The sequence below is a fragment of the Dromaius novaehollandiae genome, chromosome 12, assembly GCF_036370855.1.
Source record: "Dromaius novaehollandiae isolate bDroNov1 chromosome 12, bDroNov1.hap1, whole genome shotgun sequence".
NCBI lineage: Eukaryota > Metazoa > Chordata > Aves > Casuariiformes > Dromaiidae > Dromaius > Dromaius novaehollandiae.
The window spans coordinates 8,845,776-8,862,673 of record NC_088109.1 but is presented as its reverse complement, the minus strand read 5'-3'; the positions used below and the strand labels follow the sequence as shown (position 1 = coordinate 8,862,673).

Below are 16,898 nucleotides of genomic sequence, written 5' to 3'. Positions count from 1 at the left end.
TCCAAATTAGTCCCAGCAAAGACTGCGGATCCTGGTCACAGGCCGGGCTAAACCTTCAGCAGATAGCGATAGCAACGGCTGCTGTGCCACACATGGAAGAAATAACCCTGGGAAAGCGCCTGGGACAGGGCTGTGCGTTATTCTATTCCCGTAGATCTGCCTATGAACTTGTACTCGAATCCCTGATAGATTAATCTGCTTCCGTGAAGAAAAATATTAAAAAGCATTACATTACCTGGAGTTATAGTTCATAAAATACTTTATTGAAATAAAGTAAATATCTTCGCATTAATAAAACTGATCATAAAATGCAGTTTTCGAATAACTAGGGGCACCACAGGGTTTTAGAGAGCGAGCAGGTGTGAAAGACGGGATCCACTGTCCTCCCGGCCCGCCCGGGCCGTCGCACAACACCGGCGTCCGCGGCGGAGCGCTCCGCCGGCGCGGGGAGGAGCGGCGGGAGCGGCGCACGGGGCCGGCCGGGACGTTGAATTCATCGGGACCAAACGCAAGAACAGTCCGCTCGGCGCTCGCCGCCCCTCCGCGTCCCCCCGGGCGCTCCTCGCGGGGCAGGACGGTGCCGGGCCGCCGGCCGCCTCCTGCCCGCACCGCGGCACAAGTGACCCCGCCGCGGGGACCGGGCGTCGCAGCGCGGGGGCCCGGCCGGCCCGGCCGCCGCGGCGCCGGGGCGGCCCCTCCTCGGCGGCGCCGCTGGCGGGGGCGGCCGGGCCGGGCCGGGCCGGGCCGGGCCGGGCCGGGGCCGGGGCCGGGGCCGGTCACTCCTCCTGGCTGACCTCACAGGGCGAGCCGAGGCTCTCGGGCGGCTTCTCGGCGTCCCGGGCTCGCTCCTGCTCCGACAGCTGCTCGCTGCTGGGGATGGAGTTCTTCTTGGGGCGGCCCTTGGGCTTGGTGGGGGACTCCAGGCCGCCCCCCTGCAACACCTGCGGGGCCAGGAGGAGGGCAGAGGAGGAAGAAACCCGCGCAACGCCGCGCTCCGCGGCGCGGCCGGCAGCCCTGCAGCCGCAGAAACCTCCCTCTCCCCGCTCCCCGGTATCTCAGCGCCGAGCCGGGGCGCGGCTCAGGAGAAGGGCCCGCAGCCGGCTGCCGTCGGGACCCGGCTCGCCTCGGCCGCCTCTGCCGCCCCTCGCTACCCGCGCGGGTCGCCCTCCGCGCCGGCGGGGCGCGGGATGCAGCGGAGCAGGGCGCCCGGCCGCGCCGCGCCAGGGCACCGCCGCGTCTCCCCATCGCTGCTGCCTCTGCAGGCCTGGGGCCTCCCCTTCTTTAGAAAACAGATCAAGCGCAACATGCAGAAGCAGAGAGCCGGCAAGAGAGCGACCGGCTTCTCGGCGGAGGCGCGGCCGACCCCGACCCAGGCCGCGGCCCGCGGCACCCGGCGCAGCGAGGGGCGGCCGCGCGCAACTTACTATTTTCTTCCATTTCATCCGCCTGTTCTGGTACCAGGTTTTCACCTGCAGCTGGCTGAGCCCCAGCGATTCGGCCAGGTCTATTCTGCGGGCGAGAGAGAGGCGCTGAGGCCGCTGCCCGCCCGCCCGCCCGGCGCTGAGCTGCCCCGCGCCCGGGCCGCAGCTTCGGGCCTTCTGCAGCAAAAACGCGTCGTGGCCCCCCGCCCCAGCGCGCCCCGGCCCGCGGCAGCGCCCCTCGCCTACCTGTCGGGCGTGGAGAGGTACTTCTGCTTCTCGAAGCGCTTCTCCAGCCCCATGAGCTGCAGCTCGGTGAAGACGGTGCGGCTGCGGCGCCCCTTCTTGGCCTTGCCGCCCGGCTCGGCGGCGCCCGGCTCCAGCTTGCCGCGGAGGTGCAGCTCCAGCGGGAGGTGCGGCGGGGCCGCGCCGCCCGGCAGCGCCGAGCCGGCGGCCAGCAGCGCCGAGCCCAGCCCCGAGCAGCCCAGGGGCGCCAGCGGGAACTTGAACACGGCCGCCGGCTCCGCCTTCAGCACCGCTGCGGGAGAGAGGCGCCGTCAGAGCCCGCCGGCGCCCGCGGCCGCGGTGAGGGGCGGCCCGCGCGGGGGCAGCGCCCGGGGCGAGGCCGGCCGGGCCGGGGGGCACTTCCCCCGCACCGGGCTCTGAGCGGCGCCGGGGTCTTCGCCCTCCTCGCCCGGCAGCGGAGCGGGGCCGCCGCGGAGCTCCGCCGGCCCAGGCGCCACGTTTCCAGGGTCACGTTTTGCGCTGAAAGCAGCGGTGGATGCCTACGGAATGATTTGGGGTTTACAAGTGGGAATCGCTTAAAATAATTTAAAAACGGTCTCCTGTAACGTCACCTAATAAACGTCGGGATTTTGGCCGCAGAAGACGTAACCGATATCCCCGTTAATACCCCGCGGCGCTGCCGCGCAGGCGGCCGGGCCCGAGCGCGCCCGCGGCCCCGCTGCGTTTGCAGCGATGCCGGTCCCTGCCCGTGCAGCGGATCCCCAGGGATTTTCTCTTAAAACGTCTCCGGAGCACGGCAGCGTCCCGAAACGCCGGTGAGGAGCAGGGCCGTCCTGCGGGAGGTTGTTGAAGCTCAGAGGGCGCCGCCGCCGCCCCGCGCCGCTCGGAAAGAGGCAGCGGCTCCCCGGGGCGGCGAGGGGACGGGGCCGCTCGCCGCTGCGATGTCAGCTTAAACGGAACCGGTTACGGCCGAGCCTGCCTCGCACCGCTCGGAAAACGGGGGAACAACCCGGATTTTGGAAGGATTTTTTAAGAAGTCTCCGCGGGCTCCTTCTGCTCGGCCTAGGCAGAAATCGCGGGGCTGGAGCACGCGGACGCGCCGCTGCCGCACGGGAACCGGCTCCCGCTTCCACCCAACCCGCGGGAGCTCCGCCACGGAGCGCGACACACATCAGTTTGTTTGCTCCGGTATTTTAAATAGTTCTGTCCGTCTTTAAAATTATTCTTTCCATATTCATTTCCAGATATTCTAGGGTATATTGCTGCCGTGCTATCGGGCGCGATTCTTTTTTATTTCTCTTTTTAAAAGAGAACTAACACTTTGGGACCTCTCTATTTCGTTCCTTTCTGCGGGTAAAGAACGACGGTTCTGCAGATCAAAGCAGCTTCGGAAATGAAAGCTTTCACGATCGCGCATTAAATACTCGCGTTTAAATAACCAGCTATGCTTCTGAGATACTGCAGTTGCTCTAGATGCTGTACCAGGGCAGAAATAGCGCGCTCGCTCTCTTTTCAAATAAATATATCTAAAGATGAATATACGCATGTCGGGCCTCCAGCTAACTCTATGTCTGCGAAGTAAACTGTCGGTTCTTGCAGTCATGTACAGGATGACTGATTACCGCCCAGGATCCCGTAATTTACACCCTAGCCGAAAACGCAAAAACCTACCAACCAAATCCTTCCCCTGGAATTCGGCGGGAGCTTCTGCAAACGGCGCCGGGGCCCCGACGCGGCTCTCCCGGCCGCAGGCCCGCGGAGCCGCAGACGGGCCGAGCCCGAAGCCGCCGGCGCCCGGCGAGGAGGATACGCGAGGCGCCGAGCGCGCTCGCGGAAACCCGACGGGCCGCAGCGGGCGCCGCGCTCGGGGGACGCGGGGACCGAGCCGGGGCCGGGCACCGCGGCGGGCACCGCCGCCTCCCCCCGGCCCGGCGCCCTCCAGCGCGGCCGCGCTGCCCCGAGCGGCCGGGACGTACCGAGGTGGTTGTGGTAGGGCCGCGCCGAGAGCAGCGCCTGGACGCCGAACTTGAGGAGCTCCCCGGCCGGCGCGGCGCCCTTGGCGTCCGGGTGCTCCGTGAGGATCTCCTCGATCATGAAGCTGCGGTAGCGGTGCGAGCGCTGGTCGGGGAAGGCCTCGGCCGGGAAGTAGTGCGCGGCGCCCAGCTCCAGCGGGTGCTGCATCCTCGCCGCCGCGGGGCCCGGCGCCGCCGCGCCGCCCTAGCGCAGCCCCCCGGCCGCCGCGCCCGGCAGCCGCGCAGCGGGGCGCCCCGCCGCGCCTCGGCCCATCGCCCCGCCGCCCCTGCGCCGCCCGGGCCGGGCTGGGCGCCCGGGGGCTCAGCACCGCCGCGGGACGGGACGGGACGGGACGGGACGGGACGGGCCCGGCCGCGCGGAGGCACCGCTGCCTGCACACGGGGCGCGCCGCGGGGAGGCTCCTCCGCCCGGGACGGCGGGCGGCGGCCTATTATAGCGCCGGCCCCGCGGGTGTCGGCGCCGGGGGAGGGCGCGGGAGGGGCCGCGCCGCGCTGTGCTGCGCCGCGCCGCGGGGGAAGGGGCCGGCGCCGCCGGTACCTGCGAGCCAGGGGTTACGGCGGAGCGCCTGATCCCGCGCCATATAAAGCCAGTGGCCCCGCCGCGGAGGAGGCGCCCGCGCGGGCGGGCCCGGCCCGGCCCGGCCCGGCGATGCCGCCCGGCGCAGCGCCGCGGCCGCGGGCTGCTCCCCCCCGGCGGCACCTGCCGCCCGCGCCCTCGGGGCAGCCCCGGCCTCGGCCTGCGCCGCCGCCCCGGGGCGCGTCCTGCCCCCGGTCCCCGGTCCCCGGCTCCGCGGCCGCTCCGGGCGGCCCGAGCGAGGCCGCACGTCGGGGCCGCTCCGGGCCGTCGCCCGCGGCCCGCGGTGCCCCCACGCCTCGGGCAAACCGCTGCGACCGGCTGCAGGGAGCCGGCGGGGGAGCGAAGCGCAGCGCAGGGCACAGCGCTGCCCGCGGCTTTGCGCTCGTCGTACGAGCGTTTTGCCCCGTTCAACGAGATTCGTTCCGTCCCCGCAGCCTCTGTCGCGCAGGACGGCGGGCAGCTCCCGAGCGGTGTGGGCACGTCCCCAGCACCGCGGGCGGGACGGGCGGGCGGGAGAGCCCCGACGGCCACGAGCGCCCGGAGGAAACTTAGGCGACACGGGACGGGCGGGGGCTGGTGGCGAGGAAGCCGGGGGTACCCGGGTGCCCCGGGCCGGCGTTTGGCCGCAGCGGGGCCGCCCGTGCCGTTGCCCGAGGGAAGGAGCGTTTGGGGCGATGCAACTTCCAAGGGAAACAAACAAAAACAAAATCCGAAAGTGGCCAACGCGGCTGTGCGGCCGCGGGCGGGACCCCCCAGCCCAGGGCGGGACCCCCCGGCCGCGGCGCTGGGCCGGGCTCGTCCCCCGGAGCGGGGGGCGCCGAGCTCCTTGTTCTGGCTTTCGCCGAAAACAAGCGGTTTCCGCGCCCCTGCCCGGCCTGCGCCGCCCGCGCCCGCGGGGGATGCGCGCCCCGCCGCTGCGCCCCGGCCGCGGGCTGCTGGCGTTACCTGCGCGGGCAGCGGGGACGCGGCCCGGCCCGGCCCCATGCTGCCCGTCCTCTCCGCGGGGGCCACAAGCAGCTCCGCGCCGAGGCGCTGCCCTCGGGGAGCCGAGGCAAGCAGAGGCCTTCGCTGCTACGGTCGTGAAGAGCGAGGAGGATAATCACGAGTAAAGTGGGAAGAATCTGGCCCGCGCTCAGGCTAGCGGACAACGGCATGTAAGATTGTTTAAACCACCTCACCTGCAAGAGCAGCATGCTCATAAACAACTAGTACACGTGAAATACACTGCCAGCCTCCCCTCCACACACACCTTGATTGCTTTTATTTAAAATAAAACAAAACTCATGAATACTGTAAGCATTTCTCACCACTACTCTCATCTCTGGGCAGGTTTGGTTCACTGCAGTATAGATCTGGTATCATTTCCCAGGATAAAGAACCACCTTTGAAGGTTTAGAGCTTTATGTACCTTCTGAAATACCTCCCGAGGCTCTTTGTGTGAGCAGGACTGAGAAAAGTCGCTGCGGCGGCAAGCCCCACGCCGAGGGAGCCCCATGCAAGGGGAGCCCCACACCGAGGGAGCCCCATGCCAGGGGAGCCCCACGCCGGGGGAGCCCCATGCCAGGAGAGTCCCACACCAAGGGAGCCCCACGCCGGGGAAGCCCTGGCAAGCGGCGGTGCAGGGGTCACGAGCATCGTGCGACAAACCTCCTCCATGGGCCAGGCCTGCAACCTGGCAGCTCTGCAGACACGAGCACCTACGGCAGATGCTGCTGCGGCAAGCTGCTGCCGCTGCACAGGAGGGAGGCAACGCACTCAAAAGCAGTAACGCAAACTAGATGTGAAGCAGATTCCACAGCTGACAGCGCAGCAGTCAAGATTTTGTGAATTGTCTCTTACAGTGACTGAATCTGTCCCAATTCCGGTACTCTTGCACAGCGCCCAAATCCACGCTCTTGTTTTGCATCACCTGCCTGGCCCCAGGCCGGCGAGGACGGCCCCGGGCAGCTCACGCACGTGCTCCTGCGCGAGCAGCACCGCCGCAGGATGGAAGCGCAGCAAAATACAGGCGGCTTTAGGGGGGAACTGAATGAAGGAGCTGCAGGCCCAAAATTTTATACCCTTTTTTCCCTAGAATCTAATAGAAGGGAATCACCTTTTCCTGCAAAATTCTCTGCATTTAAGGAGTACTTATTTTGCTTAAACCAGGCAAAGAGTTTGTACAACTTTTAGAAATAGAGACTATTTCTAAATAGGTATCTAATTTTGTAAAAATTTTATACAAATATATGTAATTAGTTTCATAAAATATCAATACATCCATTCCATTCAGCAGCCCTTCTAATCTTTACTTTCTATAAAAGTGGAAAACATTTTTAAAGGCTTCCTTTGCTTACTTTTACACTTCAAATGTCTTGATAGATGTCTCTATTTTGGCTGGGGAACTCAGAAAATGATGAGAGCTAAAACATCAAGAATACTGCTATTCAGAAGGAAACAAGTTCACGCAGGGATTTAAAATTCTTCACTGGGGTAGGAGTGCTTTTACTTCACTGATTAATTAGCATTTTGATGGAAGAAGATTTTTTTTCTGAATTTTCCGCATACCAGCCCCTTCGGTCACGTTCTCACAGTATCGCTGTTCCTCTAACAACGGCAAGAAGGAAAATAATAAAATCAAAACGCTTTGCCTCTCGGATCCCCTAGGAAACACGCGGCTCCCGGGCGGGTAAAGGGGGCAAAGCCGCACTGGCTGCCGTGCAGCCGGACGGGGTCGGTCGCGTCCGAGGCTCGGAAGCCCTTGTGCCGCCGTGCGCGAGCGCAGCGCCGAGCGCCGCAGCCCCAGGCCCAGCCTCAGCCACGGCCCTTGCGGAGGGCCGAGCGGCACCGCGTTAGCCCAGGGACATCCCGCGGCGCCCCGGCGGTGCCGGCAGCGCAGGCCCTCCCCGCGCAGCGAGGCTACGCGTAGGTGCATCAGCAAAAGCTGGTTTTTCTGTGTCCACGCTGTCCGTGCATGTGCAGGCCCAAACGCTTGTCCCTTTTCCAGCAGCATTTTTAGGCTAATAAAAGGGAAGTGCTCTGCCCGGGCCTTCTCGCGTGTCTCGCGGAGGCAGGGGGATGCCGGCCCGCCGCCAGCTGCGGGTGATGGGAGCGACCTGCACCATCCCGCAGCCCGGGCCCTTCCCACGGCCGCAGGCGAGCCGCGCAGAGAAATTAGGCCCGCTAATCCCCAACTTGCTCACTTCTCATGGCACTTAATATTCAGGAAATCCAGCGAGCGGTGCGGACGGAGTGGAAAATGTGACATCACGCGCTAATTGCGAGCGAGCGCGAGGGCTGGGGGAATAGCTCAGGCCTGAGTAATACATTATGTTTAATGGCTGAGTAGAGTTTCATCAGCATTTAAACACGTATCCCTCTAAAAATGATTTTCTGCAAACACCTGGCCTCATCAGACAGTTTGACTACTTGATTATCGTAGAAAGTCACGCTTAGGCCGTGAAACCAGGCCTGCGCGAGGGCTGCATGGAGCCGCGCGGGCCCCGTCGTGCCCCGACCGGAGGCACCTCGCCGCCCTCCGCCACGCGGACGCCAACCGCGCGCAGCCTGCGTCCCCCCTTCGTCCACAACGCGACGGCCCAAAGCAGCCAGCCCCAAACCAACAAGAGTCCGTGTGTCGTTGGGTTTATACTCGGTGGCCCACAAAACCAGAAGCTGCCGGTACGCGCCCCAGCGCCGGGTACAGCATAGGTCCGAGCGGTACCGTCCACCCTCGCGACGTGCAGCGACGCGCAGGCCCTTACCGCGCGCCCGTCTGACCGGAACCACTGCTACGAACAACGGCTCTGATTCCCTTTTCCTTGGCATCCCTGTATTTTGCAGAGCGCCATAAGTGACGAATGATGATTAAGCAGCACACTGTGAAGGACGGTCTCTTTTTCTTAGTTTCTAGGGGGAAACAATGCTCAGAAATGCAAATCAGCGGCTAAACACAAATGCGATCAGCAGGAAGCTCATGAGGAGGCAGGCAGGTTCGGAGGCTGCTTCCTTTGCCAACGCAGGGCGCATGGACGAAAGCACCATGGCCGCAGCCGCTGGAAATGGCGTCAGAGCCAACAGCCGAGCGCAATCAGGCCGGCCCTGGTCGATGGCGTATGTAACCCTCTTCGGTCCCTCTCCAGAGCTGCTATCGAAACCCGCAGCGGAGCAAGCTACGCTGTTTTTCAGGAGTCTCCTGCAAGACCCGGGTGCTGCGCAATGCTGTGGTCTGCACAGGCGTCACCGGTGTCACCACTCGGGCTGGTCTTGTGCACGCGGCTCCGCGCCTCGCACACAAGCGCGCCTGGCTCTGAACCGGCAGCGGTACCACGACGCCTGTTCGGGATGCACAGGTTCGGCGTGGGAAGGCTGCAGAGGACGTCCTCAGGTCCCGAACGGCCACGTCAGTCAGCAGGCCCTGGACCGCACCAAGGTGACGATGTGCTTTTATCATACCCAAACGGGGCTCGGGCAGGACTGCCGTCGCCAGAGTTATGGCTGCAGAGCTGAGCGCCCACAGCTGCAACTTACATACGGGTTTTGCAAACCGCAACTGGGATATACATAAAACTATGTTAAAAAAATGGGTGCATTAGTTCAGTAAATAAATATACTAAACCTTAAACCGCAACTGTGACTGTGCTAACCATTTCTGGCTGCTGAAGTAGTTTCATACAGAAAACAATGAATTTGTCCTCACCACTCTGGAATTAGATTAAATCAAGAAACAAGCACATCTGTTGCAAAATTAAAGATGCCTTTAATGATATCACATTAGCCCCTGTGCTGTAAACACTTAAATGTGTGCTTCGGTTTTCACTATGTACACAGTTGACTGACTGGAATAGGACTGTTTATAGTTCATAAAATTAAGTTAATGACTACATCTGTGCAGAGCTGGGGCCTTCAGTTTTTAAAAGAGAGTGAAGAAGCAGAATAAAACCCCGTCATTCTTCAGTTTTACAGTTCGCCTCCAGTCAGTTTGGGTTTCTGGTTCTCCAGCACTGCATCAGACCTAGACGGTTTGGGTTTATAGATCAGCAGGGAGAGATGTTTAAGTCATTTAACACAATAATGGCTAACTGAAACATTTTATTTTAAAAATAACAAGATGTTTTATACATATTAAAGGTATATTAAAGCTGACTTCCAAGTCCCCCATAAGCACCACTGCAGCTAGTTAAAAGCCCTAAGTCAGAGAGTCAGTTACACAAAATAGCTTTCTTTAAATGCCAAACAGTATAAAATGATTAAATGATAAAAGGCTCCTTTCTATTAGCTTATTTGTTAAACAAGCTTTTGATAAGCATGTTTGCCTTGTTTGAAAATACAGGCACAAATATGTTAAAATGCTGCTATAGTGGAGGTTAAGGCCAGAGTCTCTTCCCATCCCCAGGGAGATCAATGGCGCTGGCCTAGGAGAAGGGTTTGCAGCGTGGGGTTCACCAAGCGTTAACGAAAATCACGCCAATCAAAAATACTTAAGAAAAATGTTCCAAAAATGAGCAACCAGGTGTCTGAACTCTCCCAAATGGCTTCTATTTTTAGCGGTTTCCTTTCCCAGTGCGACGGCTGCAGCTATTCCACCTGACAGGCCAGTCGATCCGGTGGGGCTGCAAACCGCCACGATGGAAACATTAACCCCCGCGTCCCTCCTCGCACGTCGGGCGGACACTGCCCGCTGCGGGGAGCGTTCATAATAGAAGGTAATTAATGTATATGGGATATTTATATGTGTGTGTAATATATATCAATGTATTGGTCCCCAGACAAGGGACGCTCAGAAGTGGAGTGCCATTTCCCGCCTCAGTCTAGAATAACTTTTTGCAACAAAACCGTGCTGCGTGGATTAGGATTTCTGTTCGCTGTTTACATTCCTCAGAGTCTTTATCCATTTTAATCTCCATATCTTGGCTGAGATTCAACAGATTCTTAAAAACATAACTTTTGTTTTAGGAGTCGTGGCCATAAATCAGCAGATGGGGTTAAAATATTTATACGCATGCAGCGCGGTGCGACCTGCCCCACGCAGCAGGCACACGAGCCCGAGCGGCCGGGGGGAGCCGGATCTGGGTGTGAGGGAACCGCTGACTCCGAGACACGGCGGGAAGCCGGCAGCGGCGCTTCGTCACAGCCGGGCGCGTACGGGGCCGCGCTGCGTTTTCACGCCTTTTCCCATGGCGGGTTTCCCCGCTCCACCGGCCCGCGCGTCCTCGCCGAAACGCGCAGGGAGGCTGCGGGCCGGCTCCCATGCCCGCTGCGGCCCCGCAGGCCTTGCTCAGGCCAACCAGCGCCGCGGGACGGCTGTGGGCCCGCGCCGCTTTCGCGTGTTCAGCAACGCGAGCTTCCGCCTGCTGTTGCCGGGGGTTCAAGCCGCGCACGGCTGCGCACCGCCGCCAGGCGGCGCTGCCTCCCCCGCCAGGGCGCGCGGGGCCGGGCCGGGCCGGACGCGGCGCTGAGGGGAGGCGCCCGGCCGCTCCCGCCGCTCCCGCCGGCCGCGTGACGCCACCGCGGGGGCGGCGCCCTCTGCCGGCCGCGGCGCGCACGGGCCGGCGCACACGTCACACCGCGCGCGTGACGTCACGGCGCCTCGGCGGCGGCGGGCGGGGGGCAGCGCTGGGGCTGCGCTGAAACACGCGGAAGAGGGGACCGCGGCACGGGCGGGAGGAGCAGGAGGGGGACACGCGCCTCGGCTCAGCCTTTAAGCGGTTACTGAGCGCTGGAGAGGTCTGCGGAGGAGAAGTCGCATGCCCCATGAGACGGCACGCGTGGCGCTGGGTGCCCCCTCCCAGCAGCGAAGCTCCCGTTCGCTCTCACGGACCCCAGCGTACGCTGCTGCCGTTCCGGCACTGCAGGAAACAGGAGGCAGAGGGACACGCGGCAGGACCTCCCCAGAGCCACGCTAGACCCTGCTTGTGCTGCCCTTCCTTGCCTACCGCGCAGGCCAGCTCACGACCAGTTCTTGGTGAAGCTCAGACTAGCGTTACCACATCATTCCCTTTCCAAAGGATTCATTTTCTGTTTCGTCAGCCAAGACAAGCGGGTTAGGGCCTCCTAACTCCTGTTGAAGTCTTCTGCCCCAGAAGACTCTCAGTTCTCTGTACAACAAGCATTCCCAGCAAGACCCTATGCTTAACCGAGGCCACCTCTCTTCTGAAGCTCCTACGTAACCCTCGTTTTCCCTAAATCCACACCCCACGTTCCCGCTACGCTGTTTGCCGATGGTTTGTTGGATGACAAGGGAGGAAGCCAGTCACTGCTGGGATTGCACCCAGCAACTTTAAAGCTCTCCCACGCTGCCCTGTGACCGAGCACCGCCCTCTCGCTCAGACGTACGGCTGCAGGTGAACGGCACAGACCCGCCACAGCGCTCGGTTCCTCTACTGGTTTCCCGTTCGCCCGCAGCTGACATGCCCGCGGCGGGGCGCAGCTCGGCCACAGCACCTCCCACCAGCCCGTGGCAACCCCGGTGCTCCGGCAGGTTTCCTTCCAGTGCACGGCAGCTGCCAGGCGAACGCCCACGCGAAGGGAGAACTACGCGCTGTAGAGCCGAGTGATCCTGTAGCCACTCTCTGATCAGTTTAACCAAGCCCAAGGGTCTCTGGTCCTCTTTCAGCACGCTTGTGTTGATGCTCTTCTGAAGAGTCAGGCTCGAAACTCAAGAAGGGAAACTCTGGATTAGCTTTTCTCTCTGGAGGACTTCTTGGATGACCAGCTTTTGAGTTTTAAATGATAGCAATCCTCTAACAACTTACGGAAGAGCCTTTGAATCTGACGTTTTTATAAACACCAACCTTTTCATCCTCAATGTTTGTTGTTTAAGGAAATCCCTTCTAGTTCTTATGCATGTATAACATCTAAAACAATTGAATTGATACCATATGAGGGTAGAGGGGTGAAAAATCATATCCATAGCCAAAATAGTTCAGAAAAACTGTAAAGCCCGGGTTTAAGATCGCCTATCGTGACTTTGTATTTTGTTTAGACATTGGTGTTAATGCTTCACATGGATTATGTGTAGTGCAGATTACAACAGTATGTGCTGTGTGCTGTATAATTTATGAACTATTAAACATAATTCTTATGTTTTGGAGTTGTGAGTTATGACCGAACAGAACCTAAACTACCAGCAAAGAGAGGATTTTTTTCTTTTTATCCTGGATTAAAGTAAAACTGCTGTGTGTGTAGGGAAACACCCCAAGCCAAAAACTTGCATACTGACTCTCAGCAAACTGATAGCTCAAGCTGTATAAATTTAGAAATCTTTAATGTTCAACACATGTATAATCTATGTTGGTGGAGTTGTGAAACAGGGATCATCTGACTGGTCTCATACTGTCCCAGAGAGGAAGACCATGGGAAAGGAGGAAGGCAGTGGGGAAACACCTCTCTTTCCCCTGACCTAGAGGGCTGCCAGAGGAATCATTAATATTTGTAACAACACCAAGCTATGCGGGCACGTAAGTTCATAAATTCCACACACATCCTAGCAGCACTGGCTGTAAGTCCACACTGCTATCGAAAACAGAGCTGCAGCTTCTTGGATTCGTTTTGTATTACCTAGCTATATATATTACCTAGCAATATATTTGTGATGGCACAAAGCTCAGCGCAGGCCTGTGTTTAACACTTACCCTGCCTCTCTGCTGGATTCACAGTGCACACTGACCTCCCCGCAGCCACAGTTAATGACAGGTGCTGCTGCTGCACCTGAGCTGGCAAGTCCACGGCTAGCTTTGCTGTGTCTACGTAAGCAGCAGCCAGTGTGTGAGCAAACCCAGCCAAGGCAGCTGGGAAGAGGATAATGCAATAGCTATGAAAGTAATCAGGTGAGGAAAGAAAAGCTCTATCAACAAAGATTAACCTACTAAAGCTAATTTCCCTTGGCTCCCTCTGCAGTGAATGGAGATAGAGATTCCTGTGCTGTGCAGCCTCTAACTCAGATGAGCTGTTCTCCATCAGTACTGTGCCATCTTTCTCCCTTCGTGGTGGCTCCCTTTGGTGATAAGCAGGTCCTAGTCAGAGATGCAATGGTACAGTTATGTTTAGAAACTCAGAATTTTACTTGCAGGTAGTGCTTAGCTGAAGATTAATATGAACCAAGTAAATAAGGCTGAGATGTGGTTCCTTCATCTCAGTTCTCATACGTAAATACTGTGTGATGACAGACTGTAGCAGACAAACCCTTTGAGAAGGAAACATCCTCAACTGTTTTAGTTTATGGTTAGTATAATCAGACCCTTTCTGTCAGCCCCTGCTTTGCAACAGAAAGTGTCAGCTACAGCTGAGTGAGGGTCCCCAGCAAAGATGCTCAAATGATACTGGCAAACAACACTGTTTTACTTGGGCGCTCAAGAATGAGTGATGTTTCTCACTCCCACGCCTTGAGTTTACACAGCGGAATTTAAACAAACAGAACTTTACAGGGAAGGAAGAAGGAACCAAAATAAAGAATAAAACTGAAGGGCCTGAACAGCTAACAGAAGGTGAGACGACTGCCCTCCGGGTATGCTGGCGATGGCTGTGAATGCAGCCCTCTCCTCCAGCTGCAAGCAGCTGCTGAGGTAGCCAGCCACTGCCCTCCCTCTGCTTGTATCTCACTCAGTTTATTGTCAGGGCTCAGGAAAAATCCAAGCTTTGGCCAGATCAGTCTGTTATTCCTAATGGATATTCAGCATCTGGGGCTCTATCCAGCTGCTGAATCACCATAACGGCTTTTGCAAATTACAGTTTTCAATAAATTATATTTTACTTCGACACATTTTATTGTTTGCAAGGTTTACTTGGGAGATGAAACAAAAGTTAATTACATCAACTGATATGTCAAGAAAATGGATTGATTTGATATCCCCTCCAGATGGGCTTCCTTTGCGTGGCAGTATGCATACCACATCTTAAGAAAGAAGACAGAATATGTTAGGAAGGCACATTTGAGCCATCAGACTGACACTTCTTTATTACAGTGTATTTATTTTTTATCATGTGCTTTGACACAAGTCTCATAAAGTGTTATGCTCCTTCTGTAGGGTCAAAGTCTTGCGACCTTCCGTGATTTTAGAGAGAAGGAACATAATTTTAGAGGGCATGTTTATTATTTCTGTAAACAGTCTGTTTTCTAAGCCAAGAGAACAGTTTTTCTGTACGTACTTAGATGACAGCTCAGCTTCACTGGCTCACTTTCTTGAGCAAGTCTTGCCTGCCAAATGTTTTTGATCAGTCTGGCAAACAAAACAATATTAATCGTAGAGCCGAGCAAATAATCTCCAGAAAACTGCTGATTTTTAAACCTCTTTCTACTGCTTGCATAATATCTCTGAATCAAATGCAATTTGCTTGAATTTAATTATAATTCTAAAGCATTTTATTTTTTTACTGAAGACAAAACAATTAAACTCCATGGAATACTCAGAATAAGTTGCCAGCAATCTGGTTAGCTGTGACAACACAGGCACATCACATTATGTTGTTTAAGTCCCCCAAGAAATGAGCATCCATACCCTTGCAGCATGAATGCACATGCTTGTGAATTTAAACTCTGAACACTCAGCTTCCAAATCTGTTTTTACTGGCACAGGTTTTCATGGAAAGGAGACAAGACCACAGCCAAAGCAAACCTACTTTAAAATCTAACTGAATAGCCCGCTTCTGCAATACATACAGATTTCTGATAAATGCACTGAAGTGACTTATTTTCCCTTCAAACTGTGCAGATGTATCTGGAATATGCCTCTCTGAATCTGCTGCAACCTTGCATGCTCTGCTATGTGTTCACGGCACAAGGTCTGTGCCAAGGCTTTCTTCTATGATGGCCCGTAAAAACTGTTGCAGCACCCTGCTGAAACTGTGAACTTGAAGCAAAGCAATTCCTTCTGTAAAGGGTTTTGGTCTTTTTGAGTGGCACAGAGCTGGTAAAATCCCTCCGTGTTATCCCAGTATTATGTCGAGGAAGGCAGAATGATGGCATGCACCTTTGACCGGTTTTGTTGAAGAGCCCTCCAGAAGCCACGGCAGCTGAACATAGGATAAGCCTTACGAGAGAATGAAGGGACTGAAGGCACCAAGCTAGTTCATGCCATTTTCTGCTCTTCTTGCACAGAGAACACTTTAGGAGGGAGGAAGCATCTGGCTCACTACCATCATTCGGGAACATTCAATTTCCTCCAGTAGGAATGAGTTTGTTCAGGGACTTGCATGGCACTTGATAAAACCCCCTAACTAAACTCCTTATGCAAAACACCTGGCAGCTGTAGCTGGAATAACCTGCTTCTAAGGCAATTTGGAATACGTCTGCCTAGCAATATTTCCCTATCTACCCAAGAGCTGTCTCCTTCCCTCCGGACATACTGCTCGAGGCGTAATAATAAATTCCTAAGAATACCTGAAATTCTCTTTGTCAAAGTCTAATTATTCTTGAGATCTGTTTGGGTTTTGTTCAGTGCCTTAAAGTTCATAAAACACAAGACTTCACTTCCCCAGCTCAGCCTTCCTGATTTACAATTTTTTTCTCCCTTCCTACAGTAATTGTCCTTCAGGTTGTTCAGTTTTGGCAACCGAAAGATTCACGCTGACTCATAGCCTGACTTTGCTCCTTGGTCATTCCGGAAGTTTTGCTGTTAAAACCCCGTTCTGACTTCTTAGTCCTTGTTCCTTCTTTCCTGACAAAGATTTTTTTGCTGCTTGGATCCCTCCTCTTTCAGGCTTGTCCCTTCCAAAGCAGACAATCTATTGTGCCAAGATGTTCTCATTTTACTGGAAGATTTTAGTTAATCATTGTTTCTAATCTGAGAGATAGCTAATACCCATTCTGGTGGCAAATGACTGCTCTAATGCACATGGAGATCCTTAGCAGCAGTTGATTTTAAGAAACGGATATAATTTCAAAAAGCCATGATCATGAAATTTCACCAAGAATCACAGGGGGTATGGCATTTATCACCCATAGGTCAGAAGCACCAATCCAACTGAATGCAGAAGTCACTGAAAATCCCCTCCAGCTGAAGGCATATGATGCAAATAAAAATTGTAGACTCATAAGCTTTGACATCAGAAAAATTACCACTAGAATTACCACCAGAATGAACTACATTTCACTTAAGATGTTTCTTTCTGACTAATGCTCAAGGCAGACTGGTAAGAATGTATGGTTTAAATTAGCTCTTGCAAACTTACAGCTGCTATGTTATCCTACTAAAATTTATTTTCCTCCATTGTGGTTCATATTAATTTGTTGCCTTAGGGCTGCATGTGAATTCAAGCACTACAGGCTTTTTAAAATGAAAAATACGTATATATGCTTTTTTTTTTTAAAGAAAGTAAAAGGATTACATATAAGATGAATGAAGCAAGCAGAAGACTGAAATAAATGCAGTAGGTTACACTTTTACCTACTGCAACATTATTTCTTTAACATCTTTCTGAGAGGAGAGCACACTGTACATAGAAGGGAGAAGAGGATCTCAGAGTTCCTATATTCTGTGTACTGACTTTGGCTATCAAATTTCTTAATCATTATTTTAAAGTATAGTCATGCAAATTCCAAGACACACAGACCTTTCCCCATTAGTGTTCCTGTCCTGTTGTAAAATGGGGGTATTATTAGCTACCTGCTGAACTATAGTTATTATTTAAAAAATTTCTTTAATGAAA

General features: G+C 56.0%; 1 protein-coding gene across 1 annotated transcript; it reads right to left on the bottom strand.

Annotated features, from left to right (window-relative positions):
* Positions 1–241: 241 nt before the first annotated feature.
* On the bottom strand, positions 242–4,196 carry BARX1 (BARX homeobox 1). Its single transcript, XM_064518873.1, has 4 exons — positions 3,641–4,196; positions 1,668–1,956; positions 1,425–1,509; positions 242–941 (listed from the first exon to the last, which is right to left on the bottom strand). Exons 1-4 carry the CDS (start codon positions 3,843–3,845, stop codon positions 777–779), a joined length of 744 nt encoding a protein of 247 aa, XP_064374943.1. The 5' UTR covers positions 3,846–4,196; the 3' UTR covers positions 242–776.
* Positions 4,197–16,898: the final 12,702 nt, after the last annotated feature.